Genomic DNA, 25,075 nt, shown 5'->3' on the forward strand with positions numbered 1-25,075 from the left:
TGCCTCAGATTTAGTTTAATTTTTAGGATATATTTTTTTTTAAAGAAGAACAATATATATATATATATATATATATATATCCTATAAATTTTTAGGATATATTTGATCAAAAAATATAATTAGGGCTTTCTCTCAGTATCTCTCTGCAGATATAATTGGCTTATTCTTAATTTAGTGATAATGATTTATAATATAAAAGAACTATATGTTTGATGGTATCAGTTGACCGAATTAAAACCCAAAAGTTATTTGGTTTTCAATTTGACTTTGATTTTGATTCAATTTTCATAAAAATAACAAGCATCATGCAAATAATTAAGGAGATTACTATTCTCAAAATATACATATAGAATGTACTTTCGATAGACATCAATAAAAAAACAAAAACCAAAGAACCAGAAAGAAAGGAAAACTGAGAAAATAAAAAAGGGGAGAAACTCTTAATACGCTTATCTCGAACCAAATCGGAAAAAAGGAAACATATACTGGAGTAGGTGATCCGAATGTTTAGTGATGATGAGATGTCAACGTGCGTATCCACTACGGTCCATAGGCGACAACTTTGGAACATTGGTTGTTGGTCAGGTCCGACCACGACTTGAAGCTTAAGCCCAGCCTCACAGTGACCTGGCTTCGAGCTTATGAAATAATGAACTCCTGGTTTGGTGAGCCTGACGAGATCGTAGCCAGTCTTGTGCAAGGCAACAGGTGAAGTCATGTTGCAGTATAAGAATTCCAGATCACCGCTGATTTCTAAGACGTCGTTTAATTCTTGGCCGTATTTAAAAAGGAGATTGTCTCCAACATGAAACTCTTTCTCCTCGCTCCAGTTGTAATAGTAGTCACTGTCGTAAACCCTCCATCCTTTGGAGTCACCGACCTTGTAGATCTTTCCAGAAGAAAGGACCTGGCTCTGTGGTGGTGGTGGAATCAGACGTGACTGGTCATGGACGACAAGAACCTCGGACATGAGCATTGAGTATGATTTGAAGTGATGAAGAAGTAAGAACCAGGTTCCCTAAGGGTTACCGCATGGTGTCCTGTGTTGTAGACGGCTATAGGAAAAGAAGAGTCGCAGAATTGGGACTCCAAAGCTCTGGTGACTTGTGTGAGGTCGTTAAGTTGTGATTGTATTCAAAGACCAGAGAATCTCTAACGTGAAATTTCTTATGCTTGGCTCAACCTTAATAGACGTCGTATTTGGCATTCCATCCTTTGGAGTCTCCCACTTTGTAGATCGTCGCGGAGCAGCAACCCAAGAGAATTGTGAAGGTTGTTATTATCACGATCAAGAACCTCAACACCTTCTTAGTTTTTGTTGAAGCCATGATTCGATGGTATACGAAGAGAAGGAACTAACAAGTAAACAAGAAAAATGTCGCTGAATGAGATCGAGAAAGAGATAGAGAGGTTTGAAGGAAAAGTTTCGATAATGTGTTTGTGAGGAAAAATACGTTACCCTATCACTATTTATATAGTGCATTTAACGATTATAATCCTTGCTTTGTTTACGTTTTCATTTAGCTTATTTCCTTTTTCTAAAACATCCCACTATTTAATCTAAAGAACTTGAATGAAATAGCTTTAATAATTAAAGGGGGAATTGCTAAAAATAGGCCACAATTTGATTCCAAATGCAAAAGTATACTCTAAATTCAACCTATTGCAAAAATAGGTCAGAGGAGTAGAGAAATTACCATTATCTCTTACATGAGTAAACAATAAAACGGATGTCTCAATTACGATTATAACCCTTCGAAGTCTGCAAATACTAATGAAGTCTGCTCAGCAGACTGATAAAGAAGTCTACTATAATATTAAATATTATTTTTAAATTTAAAAATTATATAAAAATAATGTAAACTGAAGTTTGTTTCCATAAATCAAATGTCAACAAGTATGATCTATAAAAATTATAATTTAATAAATATGAATCATTTTTAACCATCTAAGATAAACATAAAAAGTGAAAATTTTTAAATTAGGGCTGCAGACTTCTTTATCAGTCTGCAGAGCAAACTTATAAGAAGTCTGCTATATTATTAAATTTTATATTTAAAATTTAAAATTATATAAAAATAATTTAAATTGAAATTTGTTTCTATAAATCAAATGTCAACAAGTATGATCTATATAAATTATAATTTAATAAAATAAATTATTTTAAACCATCTAAGATAAATATCAAAAATGAATAATTTTAAACTAGGGTTGTAGACTTCTTTATAAGTCTGCTTAAACCGTAAACGAAATTAAAATCAAATATTGATTTAAACCAGAAATAATTAACCTAACCAGATATAACCGGATATTTTTACCCTATTATATAAATGAGATTTTACCCTAATTCAGAAACTCTCCACTTTGATCACTCTCTCCAAAAACGGCGCTGCATTTTCTCTGTTGCTGTAACCTCTTTCTTTCTGTTCTCCATTTTTGCTATGTTCTTCGTTCACTTGAGTTCGGATCTGCAATCATCTACAACAAGGACCAAGCTTCGGACGACCACGTAAGAATCTGTCCCATTTAATTATTTTACAAATTTTTGTTGATTTCATCTTCTAATGCTATTTTGGTCGTTTTCTTTGTTATTTCATCTTATTGTTAGTACCGATCAACCAGAACAACACACCTCCTTCTCCTCCGCCGTAATCGTAACCACCTCCGATGAGAAGGATGATTCGAACAAGCAGATCGTTCCGGCGTTTATCACGAAATCGGAGACGAAGAAGGAAAATATTCGGCCGGTGACGGAATTTCGGAGGACGGAATCGGCGATATAGAGACTGAGCAGTGAGGAGTTTCGTTTGAAGGTAGAGAAATTCATAATGGAGAAGAGAGGAGTCTCGTTCTGGAAAACGACGCCGTCCAATGGCAAGGACTTGTTTGTGCTGTCTCAGGCTATGGCTCGTGCTAAAAGTTAACTAGCAAGTATTAAAAACACATATAACTTGGAAGATAATTTTAGGAGCCGGTGACTTTTTAGATTCGCTGGTCTTTATGCTCTCATCATCAGAGATGCTTATGTTTTACGACGTTTATCTTTATTACTAATAATAATATAAACCAGTGTTCTAAAAATCGGTTTCTTCGGCTGCCTAGGCACCGAGTAGGCGCTAATAGATGGTGGACCGCCCCGATTTGGCTATAATCGGTTAAAAAATCGGCTAAAATGAAAAAATTATCTAAAACTTAATTTTTTGATTATAAATCGGTAAACTAATGAAAGATTTAAGCTATTTTGATCAAGATATGTGTGTAACTGATGAAAAAAAAGGTAGATATACGAAAATGTCAGAAGAAAAAAAACAGGGACAATGGTGGCCACTAGGGTTTTTAGGGGAAGAAGATTGCTCATGGAAAAATGACGATTTTATCCTTCTCATTTAAGTAAAAAACAAGACAAATGCTCTTTAAAAGTCTCGAACCTCGGGTTGGAAGCAATAAATATGACTCCCTAACCACTACACCACGTTGACATATAGGTCATATATTCAACTTTACTAATATATAACCTTTATATATATAAAATCATAAAAAAATAACCAAAACTGGAAGCATAATGGTTCGAACCCACGTACTTTGGGCAACAAGAGAATCTGTTTCCACCAGACCACAAGAGTTTGTTAACGTTGTATGCGTTAATAAAGTAATTTATATACTATCAAGACCGTTAACAAAAGTGGCTAATAGTTAAAGTTGAGGACAAACCATGACAGGTAAATGCAAGAATAACTGATTTTTCAATCTTATACAAATGCAAGAACAATAACAAATAAAAATAATTGAAAGGAAGTAGACTTCTAAACTTCTTTAGAAGTCTGCGAAAATAGCTAAATCAAACAAGAAAATTCATTACTTTGTAATTATAACACATAATAACGTCAAATTCATATAGATGCAACATAAAAAACAAATAAACATGTCAAGACAAGAAAATCATTTTTACAAGTAACAAATATTTCAAAAATGAATTTTTTAAAAAAATAATTAGACAGACTTCTTATGCAGTCTGCTATGATATGCTAATACGTAACAGCAGACTTCATCTACAGACTTCTTTTAGAAGTCTGCTGAGATGTGCTAATTACCTTTTAAATCAAGAAAATTCATAACTTTATAATTATAACACATAAACACACCAAACTCATATAAGTGAAAGAATCATACCTAAAATGCATTTACAAATTTAAAAAATTTTAAAAAACATTACAAATATTTTATAAAATTGCATTTTAATTTTTTTTTAAAAATGCAGACATCCGTTCAAAGTCCGCTGGGAAAATTTCACGTTGAAGTCTTCTAGAAAAAAGGTTATTTTTGCATTTGACCAAATATTTGACTTTTCGTAGCAGACTTCTTTTTGCAGGCTGCGAGAAAAAAATGTTATTTTTGCAATTGACCAAAAGTTTGACTTTTAGAGCAGTCTGCTAATGAGTAAAGAAGTCTGCTATAGTAGAGAAGTCTGCTATGCACAGACTTCTAAAGAAGTCTGCTTGTAGGTCAGATTTGCATTTGACCGAATCTTAATTAATTTAAAAAGAAGTCTGCTATTTTTTTTTTTGGTAGCAGACTTCTTTTGAAGTCTGCTATAAAAGTCAAAAGTGGTCAAAATTTTGGTCAATTGCAAAAATAACCTTTCGAGTCAAACTACGAAAAGAAGTCTGCTATAAAAGTCAAAGATCGACAATTTTTTTGGTCAAATGCAAAACTAATCTTTTCTTCTCGCAGACTGCAAAAGAAGTCTACATGATTTTTTTTTTGTTTACAAAGGACAATTATGAAGTCTGCTTACAAAAATATGAAAAAAGTCAATTGCAAATCTAACCTTTGCGTTGACTAGCAGACTGAAAAAGAAGTCTGCTTTCGCGAAACAGAGCTAAATGTTAAAGAAAATAAAGTAGATGTTTACCTACTTCCAATTTAAACTCGATTAACTTTGACATACACCTAGAATTTTGTATAGCACCGATAGCAAACTAGCTAAGTTGTTGTTATGCAAGAATCTCCAAAAATAGATGATTTATGAAATTGAAAATTATGAAAAAGAGCATGAAAGAGTTTTTTAGATGAAATTGGAGAGAAATTTGTAGGTAAAATGAAGTTATAAGCGACACAATAAGCATTTAGAGCTTCAAAATTGGTTGGGCAAACATTTAGAGCTTCAAAATTGGTTGGTAATGGTGGTTGGCAAAATTGAAGAAGATGGCATTTTCGTAAATAAGTGATATATTTTAGGATGGTTGTGTATTTTTGGTATTTTTTAGAAAAAATAAAAATTGAAAACATAATGGCTTTTTCGTGAATATATGTGAGGAGATAGTAGGAAGAAAATGGCATTTGTTGAAGAGGGAGAAAAAAGAGGTTATTTTTGCATTTGACTTCAAATTATGGGTCATATGTGCAAGTACCCCATAATTAAAAGTTCTCTCATGTAGCCTTCATTTGGCAAGCTACCCAAACTAGCATTCATTAAAAATTAAAAATTAAAAATTAAAATGACAAAAAATAGGTTTCAATTAAAAGGAAATAGAGATCATCTTCTCCACCCGTTGATGGGTCAAAATTGATTGTGGCGATCCTTTGAATTGAATAATGGAATCTGCTCCTCCAGAATCAATGAATATAAGGCATTTCCCAAAAATTTTGATTCAAGGATCAATCGCAAAGTTCTAAGAGTTTATGAAATTGATTTTAGACTTTGACAGAGTATTGATAGCTGAGTAGAGTGATAACACCGGATTTTGACCATTTTTATAGATCACTTTAATGTTTTTTACATGTGTTTTTACTCCATTTTCAAAGGTTTTCAAAAGATTTCTATGTTTTCGGATTTTAAAAGACTTTTCAGGTAATTTGTGACAAAGAGGCACAAATTGGAACAAAAAGAGTCTTTTGGATAAATGCAGACCGTCAGAACTCTCATAGAGAGACGAAGACCTTCTCACCGTCTGATCACCCTCAAAACTGGACAACTTATAGAAGAATCAACCAGCTTTCAAATGCACTTGGTTTGGAGACATTCCAACGGTTGGATCTCAAGATATTCCATTAGCCCCGGAGCCACTCGAAGACGGCCAGCAAGTCACGCGACCGCGGCCACCAGCCCATTCCCTGCGGTCACAAGCTTCCCGACCGCGGCCAACCACCTATTTACCGCGGTCACGTCATTCCCGACCGCGCCCGGCCAACTCCGAATTAAATCCTATATTTCTGAAGCCCAAAGTCATTTCTCAGCCTCAATTCCGGAACCCTAGAGACCATGGAGTATTGAAGACTATAAATATTTGTCATTTAGGTCGTTTTTAGACACCACCTTCATACTTTACAGAAACTCATTTCCTTTAACCGTTTTTATGCCATTTTTGTAGAAGATTGTTCAAGTCTGAGTTCTTCAATAGAGAAGCTATCTTTCATCGCTTTTCTTTACTGTTTTTGATTACTTTTATTAAAACCAATGATGATGTCGACCTCAGCCATGTCTGAGTAGATCCCGAGTTGGGCTTAGGGTTCCCGAAAGGGGCTCTCATAATCGATTAAGACATCTAGGTTTATAGATCTGAGATTTTATCTTTGTTCTCTGTTTATTCTCGTTCTTATTGCATGTATGCTTGATTGATCATCTAGTATCTGATCTAGATAGTTAGTGTTGCGAAATTTTTCATTAAGTATCAGATCTAGAATGAAATAGGCGATTTTTCCGTAGGAGTAGAAACCTACCTGCGGCGAGATCGTGAGTATTGACGAGTCTTGTGCAGCTCTTGCGTTCTCTCCCTTCCAGGGCCAGAGTCGAAACCTACTGGTCAAGGTTGCGAGAAACAGTTGTTATGATCACGACAGTGACGTAGTCATACCGCCGTACTCTAGCTCTAAAACCCTATATTTCGATATCCGTCAATCCCAATCTATCACCCCTAGTGTTAAAGCCGATTATGATCCCTGTAGAGTTCCCGATAGGCCTGGGCACATTATCCGAACCCGAATAATTTATCCGAACCCGACCCGAAAAAGAGAAATCGAACCCGAATCGAAACTGTTAAAATATCCGAACGGTTTTTAAATTTCTAAATCCGAAAAACCAAAACCGAACCAAACCGAACCAAAAATCCGAATGGATATCCGAAATATCCGAAATACAATTATATACCCAAAATACTAACTACAATTAGATTTAATAGCCTAAAATTACAATTATAAATCCAAAATATGAATTATTTTTATTCTGAAAATGATGAAAAATCCAAAATAATTTAAACATACTAAGTTTTTAGTTATATTTTTAAATTTTGCCAAATTTTATTTGAATTTAACTAATTTTATTTAAATTTAATTATTTTTATTTAATTTTATTATTTTTTGGATATCCGAACCCGAACCGAACCCGATCGAATATAACCGAACCCGAACCGAAATTCCAAAAATATCCGAATGGGTTTTAAATCTAAAAACCGAAAATCCGAAAAACCGAATTATCCGAACCGAACCCGAATGGATATCCGAACGCCCAGGCCTAGTTCCCGAAAGTTCAGCGTTTTTAGCCATAGTTTACAAATCAATCGATTTTTACTTGCGTATTTAGATCTGCATTTCAATTGCTTTAGTTCGATATTTTGCTTGCTTTATTTGCTTTCCATTCGATTTTTCTACTTGCTCCTTATGATAGATTTATTTGCTTTCTTTCGTTTTAGTTTAATCAGTGACAAACAACCAACCTCTCAAACCAATCTAGTCTAAACAAAAAGTTAGAAATCGTAGAAGAATACCAGGCACACAAATATTTGTGGATTCGATCCCTAAATACTACAACTGATTAGCTGTGCACTTGCGGCTTTCATTAGTTTTTGTTAAGGGTAAAACGTGTTCCCTCACGCAGTTGACACGCATCATAGAGGAAGATTGAAACAGATAATCATAGAGAGAAGAAGACAGAGAGCAAGGTGCCTCTAGAGGATGATTGATGCCCGATCAGTTTCAATTGTCTGAGTGAATTAGAGTTCGTGGAAGACCAGACGGAATTGGTGAATTTGCAGAAAGAAATGGTTCATGATTATCTCGATTCCACCGTTGTTGTTGAGTTTGTGGTGCCTTCTTGCATGGTTTATGGATTGTAGCGTAATAAAATCTAAGAGGCTCATTGTTTAAGTGGAAGACGAGGATTAGTTTTTTCAGTTGTCCTTTAACATAAATTGTATTGAGCTAGTTGTCACATGACGTTCGTCTATTTTATAGCATCCTAAAAGGTGGTACAATAGAATTTATGCACAATCATATATTTTGCATCTACTCCTTCATAAGATTGATAACATTATCAAAGGCTTCCTTATATCATAAGGGTTATTTGATGTGAAACCACAACTATTTAACCCTTTGAAAAAACAATTATTTTTTATTTTTTTTTTCTTTCTAGTATCGACGTGAAAAGAGTCACCTTTTAGTGAATGCGTTGTGTAGGTTTTTAATTTAATAATGTTACTAATTATTATTTTAACATTATTATTAACATACAGTTGTACCTAGTTGTCCAGTTGAATGGTGAGTCCTCGGGTAGATCAGCAAATTCTCGGCCAAAAATGAAGTAGTCAGACAAAACTAATGAATTGTGGACAAAAAAAAATTGTACGTAGTTGTACCTAGTTGTCCTAGGGCAATTCAGCACATAGTTGTACCTATTTACATATAGTTGTACCAAGTTGTCCTCGGACAAATCAGAAAAGTCTGGGAGAAATTCAAATACAGAGAAATCCAAAAGATCTTATAAATTCAAATACAAAGAAATCAAAATACAGAGAAATCCAAAACCTAGTTGTCCTCACCCTCTTCTCTGAGTCCCTCTTCTTCCCTTGGGTTTAGTGGTTCAAACTAACGTCCAAGATTTAGACCTGCATTGGCCTAGTTATTCCATTTCGGGCGAGCTTCTTTGGTGGAGGGATACCGCTTATTATGCTTTCTTCCTACTTTTTTGGTGTACTCTAGCGGTAAAACGACTATATTTTTGATGTTCTCAAGAATAATCCAAGTGGAATGATGCAGCACCATAGAAATAGTTCTCTGATAAGCCAATGCCCACGTCTCAATCAAGTAGTATTTTGAGCATAAATAAAAAAATATGTATGTCTTTTCCTCTCTCTATCATCTGCATCATGGCAATGGTTGCGGCTCTTACATGAATACATTGAATCTTGTCTATATCAAAATATCTACACCCACATCTTCTCGTTAACAAATTGACCAGATAGCTCTTCCCATCAAGTCCAACAATGTTGTATTCAAGCTCACTAACGTTTAGCTCAGTGACAGATAAGCATGTCGCAGTTGCATATAGCCTATGCAATTCGTTTTCCACATAAGGCACCAATTTCTTCGAATATGATGCACCAGCAATGTCTTTCTTATACCTGTTGGATGTCTTTCCTTTTATTCTCAAGTGTGCTGGTAAGGACTCGAGAGAATCTATGCATATTCCTATACACTCTAAAGCTAAAATAGGTTGAATCTTTCATTCTTACAGCATGTAAATACCATGAACAGTCGTGTTCAGCTTAGCGGCATTTTAGAATGAGTCGTTCAGGATCCGGATTTATACTTTTTACCTTACAACATCTCTTATGCGAAGCTCTGTCAACCAAAAACTCGCAATGCCTCTTTCGACCGAAATTCTTGATCTTTCTCAAAACCAGCACTATCATCCCATTCAAGAACAAACTGAGTTGGTTCTAGTGGCCCTGCAGGCTCTACATGTTCATGCTCATCCATAAAATCCCCAGGGAAATCCTTTTTCTCATATGGTCGTGAAACATCATCGTCACTCACCATCTGGTTCTCAGTATCAGGTTCATTACCAAGTTTGTTCTGTTGTTTCCCTGCTTCTTTCGGTATGTAAATAGTCATCTGGTTCTCAATATCAGGCACATTATCCGCTTTATCAAGCTCCTCACATAGCTCGCCTCTCTTATCTCTTTCCAAATCTTCCATTAGCTTCAAATTCAAAACAGATCTAAGTCCATTTTTATCCACAGTCGTTAGATAGACATAAACATCACCATCATCGACAATACATGACTCTGTATGAGGTTTAGTTACCAACGAATTGTAGCTCAATTTGAGCTTCCTCGTACTATCGTTTACCCCGATCTTCTTGCATATACCATCTACAAGCATCGAATATGTTAACCCCTCCAAAGATAAGGTTTTAAATGATATAGCATAGATGGAACTTCTTAAAATTGATTTAAATTCCTCTCCTTCCTAAGAATAACATCCTTCATACTCAAAAATGTATGTTTGTGTGGCTGCTCATCTTCTCCTGTAAATAAAAACAACAATTTAGTCAATTACAAATTACAAAGATTGTCAATTTTCTCTCAGTTATACCATTTGTACCAGTTGTCATACATCTCTCAGTTATACATTTGTACCAGTTGTACCAGTTGTCTCACAATATTCGAGAAATTACCATTGTAAATCATGAATCAGTTTTCTCTCAGTTATACCATATGTACCAGTTGTCCCACATCTCGGAAAATTGGCTTTTTCATATCTGAAGTATGTGTAGATGTTACTTTCATACCCGAATTATATCACCGTGCACAAATCTATATCAAGTAAAGAAAATTTTAAATTATCTACCTAAACTTTCGATTTTGTGCTAAATCATACATTTGAGTTAACATTGTTATTATTCTGTTAACTCTTGCCTACGTGGACAACACGTGTGAATGGCTGTGTTTAAAAATCTTTAAACGGAATTTAGAAATTGCACAAACCACAGCGTTGTGGTTTTCCTAGTTATACGAAGTCGTTTTGAAAATAAAAAATTAATAAAAAGCATAGAAGAGGTGTTGTTTCGCTCCCACTTCATCTTCAACCTCTCGACTTTGACACCCTCGAAACACGCTCACCCCTATCGAACCAGGTCCGTCTCACTTCTTCTGATTATGATTGTGATTATGTTTGACGATTGATTGATCTTGAAATAAAAGTGTTTTTGGATGTTTGAAAGTTCGTTCTGGTGCTTTTCTGAGGGAGTACGAAGAAGAAATTGGCTTCTGGCATCTTCGATCCCTTTGTCTCTCAACCGAATACAAGAAAGAAGGGAACTTTAAAATCAGGCTTCTCTTCTGAATATGAATACAAGTCAAGAGGTTTGATAGTTACCAGTAAATCACCAGCAGAAATAGCTGATGTAGTGAGCCGATTACTGAAAACGAGAAACAAAGAGCGCTTGAAGTACTCCTTGTTCAACCCATATGACACTCTCATAATCTTTTCCTGCAAATTACAAGAAATAATCAACCACATATCGAACAACAGCATAGACTGAAACCATATGGATAGAAAAATAAAACATCTTGCACTTGTAACTAGATAACCAGGAGTGAGAAAAAAGGATTCACTTTTATGAATTACAATAGTTTTGTTTTGCAATTTCACAAGATACACGCTTTTATGAGCTAAGAAAAAAAACCCACCAAGTTTCTTCCATTAATTTGAACAAGAGAGATGAATCCAAGGAAATAGAAAGAGTAAGAGACGTGGAGAAGACCATAGATTACGATCATGCTTCCGGACGAAAACAGCTTTCCATAGCTTCTTCTCCTTCGCTTCTTTACTGAATCATCAGACTCAGCCATTTTTCTTTTAACGATCTGATTCTGTCTCTCTCTCTCACACACACACACATCTACGTGTTCTGGGGTGTCCAGGTTGAAGAAGAAGTGGGAGCACGTCTCTTCTGTGCTTTTTATGAATATTTTTTTTCAGAACCACATCGTTTAACTATGGAGACCACTACGATATCGTTTTGCGCAGTTTTTAAATTCAATTTGATAATTCTTAAATACAGTCGTTTCACACATGTCTTCCACGTAGGCAAAAGTTAATGGATTAATAACACTGTTAACTCGAATGTATGATTTAGCACAAAATCAAAAGTTTAGGTATGTAATTTAAACTTTTATTAACTTGATGTAGATTTATGCACGGTCACATAATTCGGGTATGAGAATAACACCTGCGCATACTTCGGGTATGAAAAAGCCAATTTTCCCTCAGATCTCACAATTATAACATTTGTACCAGTTGTCCCACTTCTCCCTGATTCACTACCTAAAATACTATGATTCAGCTTGATTCAACAAAAATAATCGACTAATTAACAATGCAAATACTTAATTTGCCTACATAAGTAACTTATATATCCAATGTCCATACAGAAACGAGAAAATTTCACAAAGCGGTCCCTAATTAAGAAATTACACAAAACCATAACCATACAATCTTTTCTCAACAATGGCGGAGAACGGAAGAGGAGGATGACGATTGCAGAGGAGGACGAAACGGTGGCGGCTAGGATCGTCTATGGTCCACCGGTGAGATGGGTTCAGTCTTGGTTTTGAGCTGGAGCTCAAAGAAGAAACAGCTCGGGTTCCCTCGAATAAGAAGAAGAGGAGCGAATGGAGAGAAAGAAAACCCCAAAATTATTTAAATTATATTAATATACATAAATCAATTTAAATTAAATAAAATTGAAACAATTAAAAATATTTTTATCCAGCTAATTCTGAAATGCCACAATAGTGATTCATTAAGGGTATTTTTGGAATTCTTTTTCTATTATTGGCATCCGGATTCATTTATGGCATCCGGATTAATTTATGACACCCCAGAATTTTTTACCCATTTATGCATTTTCAGCGCTATTAATCCTTCTAAAACTCTTTTAAAAACTACTTTCTAAAGCTACTAGGCCTTACTGAGTTATTAAAAGAAAAATACCAATTGGTAGCGATAGAAAATATGAAAATTAGATAGGTAGTGAGTTAGTGACCATGTATTAAAATTAGTTTACTAGACAGAAATTTTTTTAAAAAAAAAGAAAAAAAAATCTGGTAACTAAAGATTGCAAAACTAAGTCAACAAAAATTATCGACTTTCATCTAAAATTAGGTGAATTTGGGTTTCTTGCATGTTTTACGTATTTATTGTTTAACATCTTACTATGCCGTTTTGATACCACTTCAATGAAATTCTCATGATCAATAGGGTTATCGTCCTCCTAAGAAGGATCGTCTCGTGATTCAGAGCTTGAACTTGTTGGAGGCTACGATTCGAGAGATGATTACTCCCCTTTCATTACTCTGTTTTTTTTTTTTAAGATTGCACCAAGATGGCTTCGAAGTTTGTCAGTTTCTTGAATCCTTTAAAACTTAAAATCTTGAGACAGATTTGTTCAAAAAAAGAAATATTGAGACAGAATCTTGACAGAATTAGCAACAACTATGTTTCCTGGCTGTATGAATGGAAGGAATGGTCTTAAGATTAAGTTTATCGAGAGGTTTAATTCAAAACAGTCTCTCTCTCTCCTCTATCTATCTCTCTTTCTCCCTGTAACATCCCGATTTCTGGTGTATGCGGAGAGGCTTAAAAAAACTGATTTGGCTACCTGTGTAACCAAAGTGCATTTATATTTTCGGCACTGGTTTTGATACAATTCCAAAGTTAAGCGTGCCTGAGCTGAGAAAATCTCAGGATAGTTGACCTATCGGGAAATGGTCCGTGGTACCGTGCGAGTGAGGACAAAGCACGGGGAAAGATCATGTGGTGATTTGTAGGATCAGTAAACAAGTCTTACGAGCCTTCGAACTAACGCATACACCATTGGACAAGAGTGGGCCCACAAGCCAAGAGAGGCGTTCGACTCACTGATAGGGGCGGCTGGGGCGTTATAAGTGGTTCGGAGCCGTACATGTGGGCTCACACCGTCTAGGGTGATGATTCTGGTGCGCAACAAGGGCGTTGCGCATATGAATATGGGTGAATTGTAACATCCCATTTCTAGTATATGTAGAGAGGCTTATAAGAATTGATTTGGCTACATGTCACCAAAGTGCACTTATCTTTTCATGCACTGGTTTTGAGAGAACTCTAGAGTTAAGCGTGCTTGAGCTGGGAAAATCTCAGGATGGATAATTCTATCAGGAAGTGGTCAGTGGTACCGTGCGAGTGAGGACAAAGTACGAAAAAATATCATGTTGTGATTTATAGGATCAGTAAACAAGTCTTACGAGCCTCTGAACTAACGCACCGACTGTCGGAAAGGGATAGGCCCATAGGCTGAGAGAGCGAGCGTTGGGTTCATTGATAGGGGCGGTTGGGGCGTTATAAGTTGTATCAGAGCCAAACCCAAATACGTGTGTGGATTCATGTGGGCTCACACCGTCTAGGGTAACGATCCTGGTGTGCAACGAGGGCGTTGCATCTGTGAGTGGTGGTGAATTGTAACATCCTCATTTCTGGTATATGCGGAAAGACTTCTAATAATTGATTTGACTACTTACGTCACTAAAGTGCACTTATCTTTTGGGCATTGGTTTTGAGAGAACTTCAGAATTAAGCGTGCTTGAGTTGGAAAATCTCAAAATAGATGATCTATCGGGAAGTGGTCCGCGGTATCGTGCGAATGAGGATAAAACACCAAAAAAAATTCATATAATGATTTATAGGGTCAGTACATAAGTCTTATGAACCTCTGGACTAACACAAATCGTCAGACGAGTGGATCCACAGGCAAAAAAAAAACACATTGGAGTCACTAGTAAAGGCGGTTGGAGCGTTATACTCCCTCTCTCTCTCTCCTTCGCTTCTCTCTCTCCTTCGCTTCTCTCTCTCGAGTCTTTTTCCTTCTTGTTATAGATCCACTGTCATAGATGATCATTCAGAACTTACCCAAAATAACGAGTACTGGTATATGAAATGAATATCAAAGTAACGCTGAAAATCTAACTGTAGTAGAAATCACTTTTTGTTTTTGTTAGTTAAACTTTTAATACGCTACTCTTATATAGTGGAATCACTTTTCAAAAACATGAAAACATAAAAAGTTGATAAAATATTATCTTTCTTTTGTCAAAGTTGAATAAGTGGTATACCATTCATCAACATAGTTTGAAAACGTTTTATACGATCCATACAATAGAGTGAACAACGTCGTGCAACGTTAAATCGTAATCGTCTAATTAACCGGTATCAAGTATCAGTAGGGAAATACATACCTCCCAAAATTAGTCAAAGCATTATTACTTATTCTAGACACGTTTAGCTTTTAAACAAAGAAACAGAACATAAATTATTTATTCTATATCACATAAGACGGTGCAAATTTATTAATTTTTCAAAAAGATTTATCCAAAATAGGTGACCCAATGGGTTATAAAAAATAATACACTCTTACATTATTAGTTGGGCATGAAGAGACTCCAGCTTAGTTTTTTAATTTTATTCTTCTTTGGCATTTTTTAAGTTCACCTAAGGTCCAAAACTGATAATTTAATACTTCAATTTTAAGTACTGGTCATTATACGTATTTGTGGTAATGGAGGGTGCTAGAATAATTTAAGTGCTGGTCATTATACGTATATATGGTAATGGAGGGTCCCATTCTAGCTGTCAATTTATATATACAACCCATTGGGTCACCTAATTTTAAGTCTAACAGAGACTTCCATATACAATCTCAACTACAAAAAGGAATTGATTTTATTTAGGGATATATCTCCTAGAATAATTGATTTTTTTTAAAAAAAAAGGAAAGCGACATATATGTTTTTCACCTAATAAATTACAAATGAACCAACTAATGGCTTCAAACTTGAAAGAGTCGGCTATGTAAGCAGTTTCTTAGTTTCACCTGTCTATTTTGGACAACACAACCCAAACATAACTAGTCCTATACAGACTTCGCAAGTCAAACTAGAACACTCTCAAATCCGACAAAAGTGTTCTCATAGTTGAAGCAGAGGAAACATCAAAAGAAGATATCAAAATGTGTTATACAAAATGGGAATCAAGAAAGTGTACATAAAACTATAAATCAAACTCGAGTAGAGAGACAGAAAGTTCAAAACTTGAGAGATTTTATCGTTTTAAGACAATCCAAGGATAACAATAAAGAAACACACACACGAGATCAACGGTGGGAAGACGAGTCATCTACACATATATATGGATGATAACAAAAATAATGAATCAGTAAGGGTTGTTGTAGTAATACCCCTGTTGTGGTGGTCCCATCCCGTTGACAGGTGGCATTCCATAAGGCATTGGACCTGTGTTCATCTTCGCTAGACTGGCTTGACCTCTCATCCCTTCGCGCTGGTATTGCTGCCATAGCTGCTGCTCTTGGCTCAACAGATACTGCTTCTTCTCCATCTCAGCCATTTGCACGTATGAAGGTGGTGGTATGGTTAGTGAAGCTGCGAACGGGTCTTGGTTCACTTTCTCCACGGTTCCATCTGGTGCAGGTAAAGCCAATACTTGATTGTTGGTTTTACCCGGTAAAGGTAAAGCTACGCTGCTCGCGCTACCACCTGTTAACTGTGAGGTGCTCACGTGTTGTCTAACCATTCCTTGATCGTACATACCGTTGAGCAGCAACGAGTCGAAACCACCTCCCAAAGCGGCCGTCTGTTTCTCTAAGTTGCTAGCTGTTTCCACCAATGCCAATTCCCAATCCGCTTTCCCGGGCTCTGCCGCAGGATTCTGCCAAGCGGAAGTGACTCCATTGGAAGAGAAAGCTTCCCATTTGCCATTACTACCCGGTGGGCCTGCAAAGAGAGCAAGCGCAAACTTGTTCCCTTGGTCATCACCAGTGACTTCATCTTCTCTCAAGTTAACCAAATCATCGGTGACTTGCTGTTTTGGAGGCTCTGGCTCAGGAGGAGGTGGAGGAGTGTAATTCTCTGGAGGAGGAAGCGCTTTGATCTCATTCATATCAGGTTCAGGTTCCTCTTCTTGAGCTGGTGGTGGTGGAGGAGGAGCTTCGATTTCTTTCCTCTCAGGACTCTTTGATCTCTTTGCTCTGTCTCTGACAAACTCTTCCAAAGTCTCCAACAACTTGCTAGTGATCCTCTGCACTTCCGGGTACTCAGACGACCTCGCCACACCAGTTTCCTTACACCAATTATAAAACGCAATGAGTTCATCAATCTGTTTAGCCGCACTAGCATACGCATCAAAGGCCTTGACGCAATCCGTATACTCCATATCGAAAAACTTGTCAAGCAAAACAGCCAAAACCTCGCAGATATCAGCGTACAGCTTAAAACTCTCCCTCACGACCGGGTACAACGCGATCAATATCATCCTACTGTTCTTAGCTAAACCGGTTGGTCTCAATGACAAAAACCGATCAAGCAGCCTCTGCAAATGACCCATCTTCCCGAATATCCTCTCCGGTGTCATTTCCCTTAACGGCGTAACAGCTTTCTTCTCATCTCTTCCTCCTCCTCCCATCTCAGTCATATCTCCATAAGATCGAGATCGTTTAGGAACACCACCATAACCATTACCATCTCCCCTGAAGTCACCACCACCACCACCATTCTCGTAATCATAAGATCTCGGAGGCGGAGAGCGAAAATCGTCTCTTCCTCTACCGTATCGATCATCACCATTGCTATGATGGCTACTATTACCACCACTATTCACCTTCACACCACTCTTTCTCTCATAGAGAGCCAATTCAAGCCTCTGATCCAAGTAAAAAGCATAAGTCCTAACGAAAGCAGAATGATCCCACGAACTCGAATGCGCTTCGTCGCGGAAATCAGACATATTGAGCATCCTCGTACCTCGTCTCGTCGAGTACAGAATCTCTTCCTGGAAAAGAAAGTCTCCTTCGTTGAGGAGACGGTGAACGAGCATCAGGGCCTTGAGAGCGACGATCCAATCGCGCGTTTTCCCCAAACGCCGTGAGACGGAGGTCACGCAGGCGAGTATGTAGCCGCGAGAGAGAGAAGTCAGGTTTAGGATCTCGCGGATGTACTTCTCGCTAGCTGGATCGTCGTCGTGGCTCGTGGCTTTCACGATCGCTACTTCTAGATCTGGTGCCATGTTGCTCGCTACTTTCGCGATCCCGATGCTTGTCTGGTCCTTAACCGCTCCGATCGCTTTCCGAATACTCGGCGCCATCACTTACCGATCTCGGATTCGAATCTCTGGGAAAAGGTAACAAAATTATTTTGGATTTTCACACATTTGAATCCAACGGGAAAGGCATTTGAATACTGAAATTGGTTTCGGATTTTCGATTTTTTTTTGTTCTATATTTAGAAATTACCGTTAAGAAAATTTTACGAGAGGTTTTTCTCCGCTAGATCTACGGGAGGGGGAAGAATTGGTTCGTCGTCGAAGTCGGAGTCAAAACGGTCTCGGATTGTTTTGGAGCTTTGCTTCTTCGGTACTTGAGATCTTTTAGATCTGTGGAGGAGGAGGAGGAAGAAGAAGATCTCGGAAATGAAACTTTGGCGGTGTCAGATTCGGCGAAGGAGAAAGACGAAGGTGGTGGTGGCTGAAGAGAGAGAAAGAAGGTGTATTTAAGAGGAGAGTTGGAGACTGAATACGTGGCGCATGTATAGCCGTTGATTTAGAATGATTTAGAAAGAGGGAGATGCCAAGCTTTTTTTTACAGGCACTGTCGGAAGCTGTGCTTGTCTGAAAGTAAATGATGTATTTGTCTTAATAAAAATATTACTTTCTCGGTGGTAAATTAAGTTTAGCTTTTTATTTTTTTTTTTTGTTAAGGGAAAGTTCTATAAAATATGTAAATTTTTATTATTTTATCAATACACGATTTTTTTTTCTATCAAAAATTTTTTTTAACATTATATTTTTTCATAGATCATATATATTAAATGAAAATGTAGATTAATAAACACTTTTAAAAAATTACTAATTTATTTTAATTTGATTGGACAGAAATGAAGAGAAAAAAGATCTTTGCAACATCAATGATGACATTTATTTCACATCAAATATAATATGGCAAAATCGTTCACATAAACAATTCTGATTGATTCCTATTTAATTAAAAAGAATAAAATATTATTAAATTAATTTATTAATTATATTTACTTTTAATAGTTATAGTAAACGGATAAATACGCGGATCTTTTGACACGACCACTAAAAAGTACGCATATTCTTTTGATCCGATCCATTAAAAAAATCAAACTAATAAATTAATTTGATTATCTTCATATTAATATGATAAATATTTGACCAAAAAAAAAAATTTAGAAATATATTTATTTATTTCATTTATCAAATTGTAACAGTTAGAAATTTATTTTTCTATTTTGTTTGAAAATATATTATATTCTTTATTTTCTTCTATATAAATTGATTTACTAATAATTTAATACCGCTTTTATATCTTTCTGTTTTCAAATTTAAATTAATAAATATTTTCAAATGCATCATTTCTTATTTATTTGTTGAAATATTCCAAAATATTTTCATTTCTTTAAATTTGAAATTGTGATATTATTTTCATCAATTTGATTAACTTGCAAAACACGATTTATGTATTAGCTAACCGAACCGGATGTACCAAGTTTACATAGATAACATCATGACTCATGAGGGTAGACACGTGCACTTCTTACTAAGTTGTCTATCTTCATATTCTTCGTTCGTAGAATATATGATATGGAGAAAGAGCTGAATCTGTCATCCATCTTCATAATCTCTTCCAAGTGTAAATCAAAAGCTGGTCATTTTTCAGGTGTGGACACCATCCTCACCACCTCCAAAAAGTATGTCGCAAAAACTACTTACATCTTCTGATTTTCAAACATACAAAACATACAAACATACAAAATATATAAGTGCTTCCACCTCTTCATGCAGAGGCGTATGACTTCGCCGTATATTTTGTGCTCCCATTATTCTCTCTATAGCACCTTCTTGAAAATAGTACTATCCTAGTTCGGTTGATGAATCCATATCTTTCCATGATCCATCAATATAACACCACCAGCCTTCGCGGGCCATTGGTATTGATCCTCTATTTTCAAAGTTATTTGTGGCTGGGCGATTGATAATAGCTCAGGAGATTTATGTATTGTTCAAATATTAAAAATTGAATATTTTCAAAATAGTTGTAAAGATTGCAAGCTTCCTAATATATGTTTAACGAATCTTCTTAATATATGCTTCACAAATCTTCTAACAAACCCTCTCATGTTTTCACCTTATATAAATAGGGAGCTGATTTGCCAATGTAAATAGCATGAAAAAGATCAATCTCTTTCATTATCTATTATTCTAAATTTTTTTATTTTATTATTCTGTATTGAAATTTTTGTTCAATAATGATTTGAACTGATGTTCTTTCTTTTTCTTTTTTTTTTCTTTACAACATCTCAATGGTATGAAGCTCATACGTAATTCAAAGATTTGTTCTACTTTTCAATATTTTCGGTTAGTGTTAAACCTGGCAATACTATCATTATATATATTTTTGTATTAAAACCTGTTTTTCATGATATTCAGGCTGATCTCTCAAAGGTGGACTGAAAAATGACATTGTGGCTAATTGTCATCTTCCATGTACCATGGTATAATGGTAATGATGCCCATCAACATGAAGGTGATGGGATGATGGCCTTTGCTTTATGTGAGTGGTGTTGATGTTCATGTCCATTCTTATGAGGCACGGTATGCTCAAATCTATGTTAGTTTCTCTTATGAGTTTTAATAGTAATTGGTTTATTATTCTGCTCGACAGAAACGTGTCAAGGTAAATTAGATCCATGTGGTTCTGTTCACATAACCATAGGCGATGGAGGAAACAGAGAAAGATTAACTCACAAGTAATTCCTCAAACTAATTAGTTATTCTTTATCAAATTTTATTTTTTTCCTCTGTTATAAGTGGTCAGTATTTAGGGAAGCAAGTTTTGGGCACGGAGCTTCAGATGGTGAACTCAACCCATGCGCTTTGGACCTGGCATAGGTAGGATGACGACGAGCTAACGAGATATGATGAGGTTTGGTTAACCTCCCTTGTGAACTCTGGATGTTGGACCGAGAAGAAATGTTATGAAGAACTCAGGAAAATGGTCATGGGACCTTGATGATATATCCATAGACCATAGTTAAATGAGATTTGCAGTCCAAAGTATATATAGAAAGTTACAAGGTTATTGTTAGCAATGTGTGTGTTAGGATGGTGCGTAAGTAAAGTGAGATTAGTTGTCTAAATCCTCTATTTGTTTTATGGTGGGGCTCAAATTTTAAGAGAAATACTAACGATTTTAAAAGAACTACTAATGATTATAAGATTGATAATGTAATTTAGTAAAACAATACATTTATATAAATTTAATTAATCTAATTATTTTAACAATTTTACCCACATCGTCATCTAACTGTGATACAAGTTATTATGAACGTTACTGAGCAATTTACACGACTGGTGTATTAGTTAGAAACAAGAATATTTGCGGGGACTTTTTTACTGGTTAATAGTGATTATGGTAACTGAAAAAAACTTTTGATTATAGAAGTATATGTAACCCCTTCCTGGCGCATCTAATTTGAAGTATTTTTATTTACATATTTTCAAAAAAAAGTATACATAACCGCTAGCCAACACAAACATTCACAGAAATAAATTATTAATTTATATTGGTTTTAAGTAGTACCAAGCAATATAAAACAATACAAAACAAATTATGTAATGATTGTCAAACATAACAAATCAACACATAATTGCGTGTCAATTTACATTTGGGTCCGAATTGTAACAATGTATTTGGTTGTGAAGGAAAAGCAGTTTTAAAGTACGGTATAGTTCAACTACGGTACGTTCGGAAAAATATATTTGTAGGACAAGTGCGGTTTGTATATAATTAACGGTATAAAATAATGTTTGATTGGTGAAAAAACAGTTTGTGGTACATAATAAAATATTTGAATGGTGAATAAGACTAAAGCGGTATGGATTACAGATTCTAGATAAATAATTTATAAAAATATATAATAAATAGTATATTGTAATTAAATTATTAATTTTAGTTAATAATTTTTTTATATATTTATGAACTTCAAATATTCAGATTTTATTTCAAGTGACTCTAACAAATCCACTAAAATATGGCCAATATTTTCGATCTTGTATAAGTCTTTCTGGAACTCTGTCTAGGTCTTCTCTTGTTGGAGTTCTAATATAATCACATACAAGTAATTCAGTAGCCCTAAGAACTTCAATGAATTTTCTCTACACAGTTTCTTGAGTTCGACCAAATCTCAAACCAACATCTCTTTGAACTTCATTGTTCCCACATATTTGTAAAAATATAGCCACACTTTCTTCAATACTCATATTTAATGTTGGTTGAAGACTGTAATTTGTCTGTAGCGTATCACATAACATTATAAAACATGACATTGACATTTGTAGTAACCTGAAGACAAACCCTAGCATCTTGTTGTAGTCCAGGCCAAATATTTGTCCATCCCAAACCTCTGTCTGTTAGTTCTGATGCTCTTTCAAAATATCGATGATAGTAATGCAAACTTGGCTGAATTATTAACTCCATAAATTGCTCATTTTCCAAATTCCACAATTCAATTCTCTCTTCATAACTTAGGTTGTGGATGCCTTGTGCGAAAAGTCTGAAATATTAAACATTAAAGAAAATATTATTAGACAAATACAAATTCATATTAAACTAGTTTAAATATAAAAAAAACATACAACATTTTATTACATAAATGAGTATAATGAAACATGACTATTACAAACTAATCTTCATCGTCTGAATAATTTTGATGACTTTCGTTTACATTTATGTTTTTTCCTTGTGGGGTACTCCATATATTAAATATACCTCCTGATCTAGGTATTTGATTTCCAGTTTCAAAATAATTTGTGAAATCAACACCGCGTGATGTTGTTGGTTGAGTGTCTACAGCTGCACTATCTGAGCTTTCTTGCTCATTAGTCCTTGTACTGTCTACTTGAAACGTTGATTAGAGTCGTTCTCGATGAGCCGCCTTGTTGAATGTTTTGTGTCTGACCTCTTGGATGAAATTTTGATGGTGAACCCCAAGGTTGAAAGTTTGGTGAAAGCCTCTATTGTTGAGCATTTGGTGATGTACCCCATTGTTGAATATTTGGTGGTGTGCCCCACTGTTGATTAGTTGGTGGTGTGCCCCAATTTTGAGCATTTGGTGATGTAGCCCACTGTTGATTACTTGGTGGAGTGCCCTAATTATGAGAATTTGGTGGTGTTCCCCATTGTGGACACGGTTGACGTGAATTCTATTGTTGAGCATTTGGTGGTGTGCCACATTGGTGCCCTATAGAAGATGGACTACCAGATGATAACCCTCCAGAATTTGGACTTCAAATGATGGGCCCGAACCTAACTGTTTTGGGACATCTTGGTTGTTCCGTGAAACACCAGTCATAGCTTCTAGCAACTGGAGTTTATCTTCATTGATGCTTCCAGCTATATCAATGAAATATTTATGCCAAAATACTAACTCCTTAAGTGTATTAAGGCACGCCAAGTAAGATTTAGTGCCTTTTGGAATTTGTAGAGCAAGGAATATGGCTTCTGCCTTTTTCCATTCATTGTAGTCAGCTTGGTAAAAGCACCAGGACGAAGTTGTTGCAAAATTAGTCGTTGAAATTCTGTATATCCAACAATTGTGTCTTGTATTGTTGTCTCAAAATATTGCCTCCTTTGACCTCCTCGTGAACCACCCGTAGTAGAAATCTGTGAGGTTCTACCTAATCTTTGTGAACTAATTTCTTGTCTAGCGCTAGTGTTTATATTTATCCTCCCTCATGGGCTTCTGCGAGCACGATTTGGAACCGCTTCACTTCTGTATTCATTTGAAGGGTGTGTATCGTCATCTATGTTAACATGGTAGACTTCTTCAACTTCTTGTGTCTCCGGAACTTTCTGTTGCATGTCACCATTGTCGGAGTCTGAGTCATCATGGCCTCCTTCATCAAAATCACGTTCATTGATCACTTCTTCTCTTCTTTGCTGTGAAGAGTGTTGAGATTGTGAGTAAACATCATGTAATACGAGACATTTCACCACCACATCCTAAAACTCTGGCGGTTTTCAATTAAAGCTTTTTGTCAGTTTACATCCCTACAAATTTGAAGTCATTAGATTTCTTCATACTATAATTATTGAATACATATTTTGATGATTAAAAAGGATTATATGTACTTACGAACTCACGTTCCTTCCACCATTCTTCAGATGCATTTATCATGGATGTATCCGGATCAACCGAGATTCCAGTAGAATTCACAAGAGTCTTCCACCTTTTGTATCTTTTTTTGAATTCATCAAGCTTGTTTTTGAAGAAGGCATAATTTATATTCAGGTTGTAGGATTTATCAACCATATACTCTTTACCAACGGCTGTACGAGTTTTGAGAGAGTAATTATTATTGCTTTGTCGAACAGTTGAATTAATGTTTTTTCTTATATATACGACCATTTGCATTTATCTTTGTTCTACAAATTTTAAAATTACGTTGTTATTTATAATATTAAATATTATTAATGTTAAATTTAACTAATATTAAAATATGAAAAACAAAATTACCCTAACAGTTGTTTCTGTGGGAGGATTTGGATATTCTACCGGACGAGTTGATCATGTTTGTCTCGAAGGATTTATGTTCCGTTGACGATTAGACGACATATCTAAGTCAATAAAATACAAAAATTAGTTTGAAATTTAAAAACTAATCTAATAATCTATTAACTATTAATAATATTTAAAAAAAAACATATAAATTTATGTGATCTAATGTTAAACAATGTTCATAGTCAATTTGTACCATATTATCAAATAAATACAACTAGTGATATAATTACATGTTTTGTTATATTTATATATTTACTATAATAATATATTTATTATTAAATTAGTAAACGTAGTCATTAAAAATAGTACAGTAAAATTTAGAATATAACGAATTTAGTTTTGTAAATAGATTATAATTAAAATAAACTATTATTACCATAAGATTATTTATATCTAAATATATTTCTATGTACTAACTAATGAAATACATAACCTCTTATTACAATAAACTTTGAGTTAAGATAATATAGAAAAAAAAATAAGATTTCAGATGGTATCTTATTATTTTTATTTTTATTTTTATTTTTATCAAATGTTAAATCTATTTAGAATGAACATATGAAACATATTTAGTTTATATGAAATAAATTGATTATATTTTTATATATATA

General features: G+C 35.1%; 1 protein-coding gene and 2 pseudogenes across 1 annotated transcript; all 3 read right to left on the reverse strand.

The window, feature by feature from the left end:
• Positions 1 to 524: 524 nt before the first annotated feature.
• On the reverse strand, positions 525 to 1,328 carry LOC18022261 (annotated as a pseudogene).
• Positions 1,329 to 15,785: 14,457 nt separating this feature from the next.
• On the reverse strand, positions 15,786 to 18,363 carry LOC18022262 (putative clathrin assembly protein At2g25430). The gene is made up of 2 exons (XM_006405143.2): positions 18,116 to 18,363; positions 15,786 to 17,993 (listed from the first exon to the last, which is right to left on the reverse strand). Exon 2 carries the CDS (start codon positions 17,965 to 17,967, stop codon positions 16,024 to 16,026), a length of 1,944 nt encoding a protein of 647 aa, XP_006405206.1. The 5' UTR covers positions 17,968 to 17,993; positions 18,116 to 18,363; the 3' UTR covers positions 15,786 to 16,023.
• A 4,743-nt stretch (positions 18,364 to 23,106) lies between these two features.
• Positions 23,107 to 24,311, reverse strand: LOC112088105 (annotated as a pseudogene).
• Positions 24,312 to 25,075: the final 764 nt, after the last annotated feature.

Source organism: Eutrema salsugineum, unplaced genomic scaffold, assembly GCF_000478725.1.
Source record: "Eutrema salsugineum unplaced genomic scaffold, Eutsalg1_0 scaffold_15, whole genome shotgun sequence".
Classification (NCBI taxonomy): Eukaryota; Viridiplantae; Streptophyta; class Magnoliopsida; order Brassicales; family Brassicaceae; genus Eutrema; species Eutrema salsugineum.

What these genes read in the sequence shown, in the direction of transcription:
- LOC18022262 (XM_006405143.2), bottom strand. Translation starts at nt 17,967, where the DNA reads ATGGCGCCGAGTATTCGGAAAGCGATCGGAGCGGTTAAGGACCAGACA.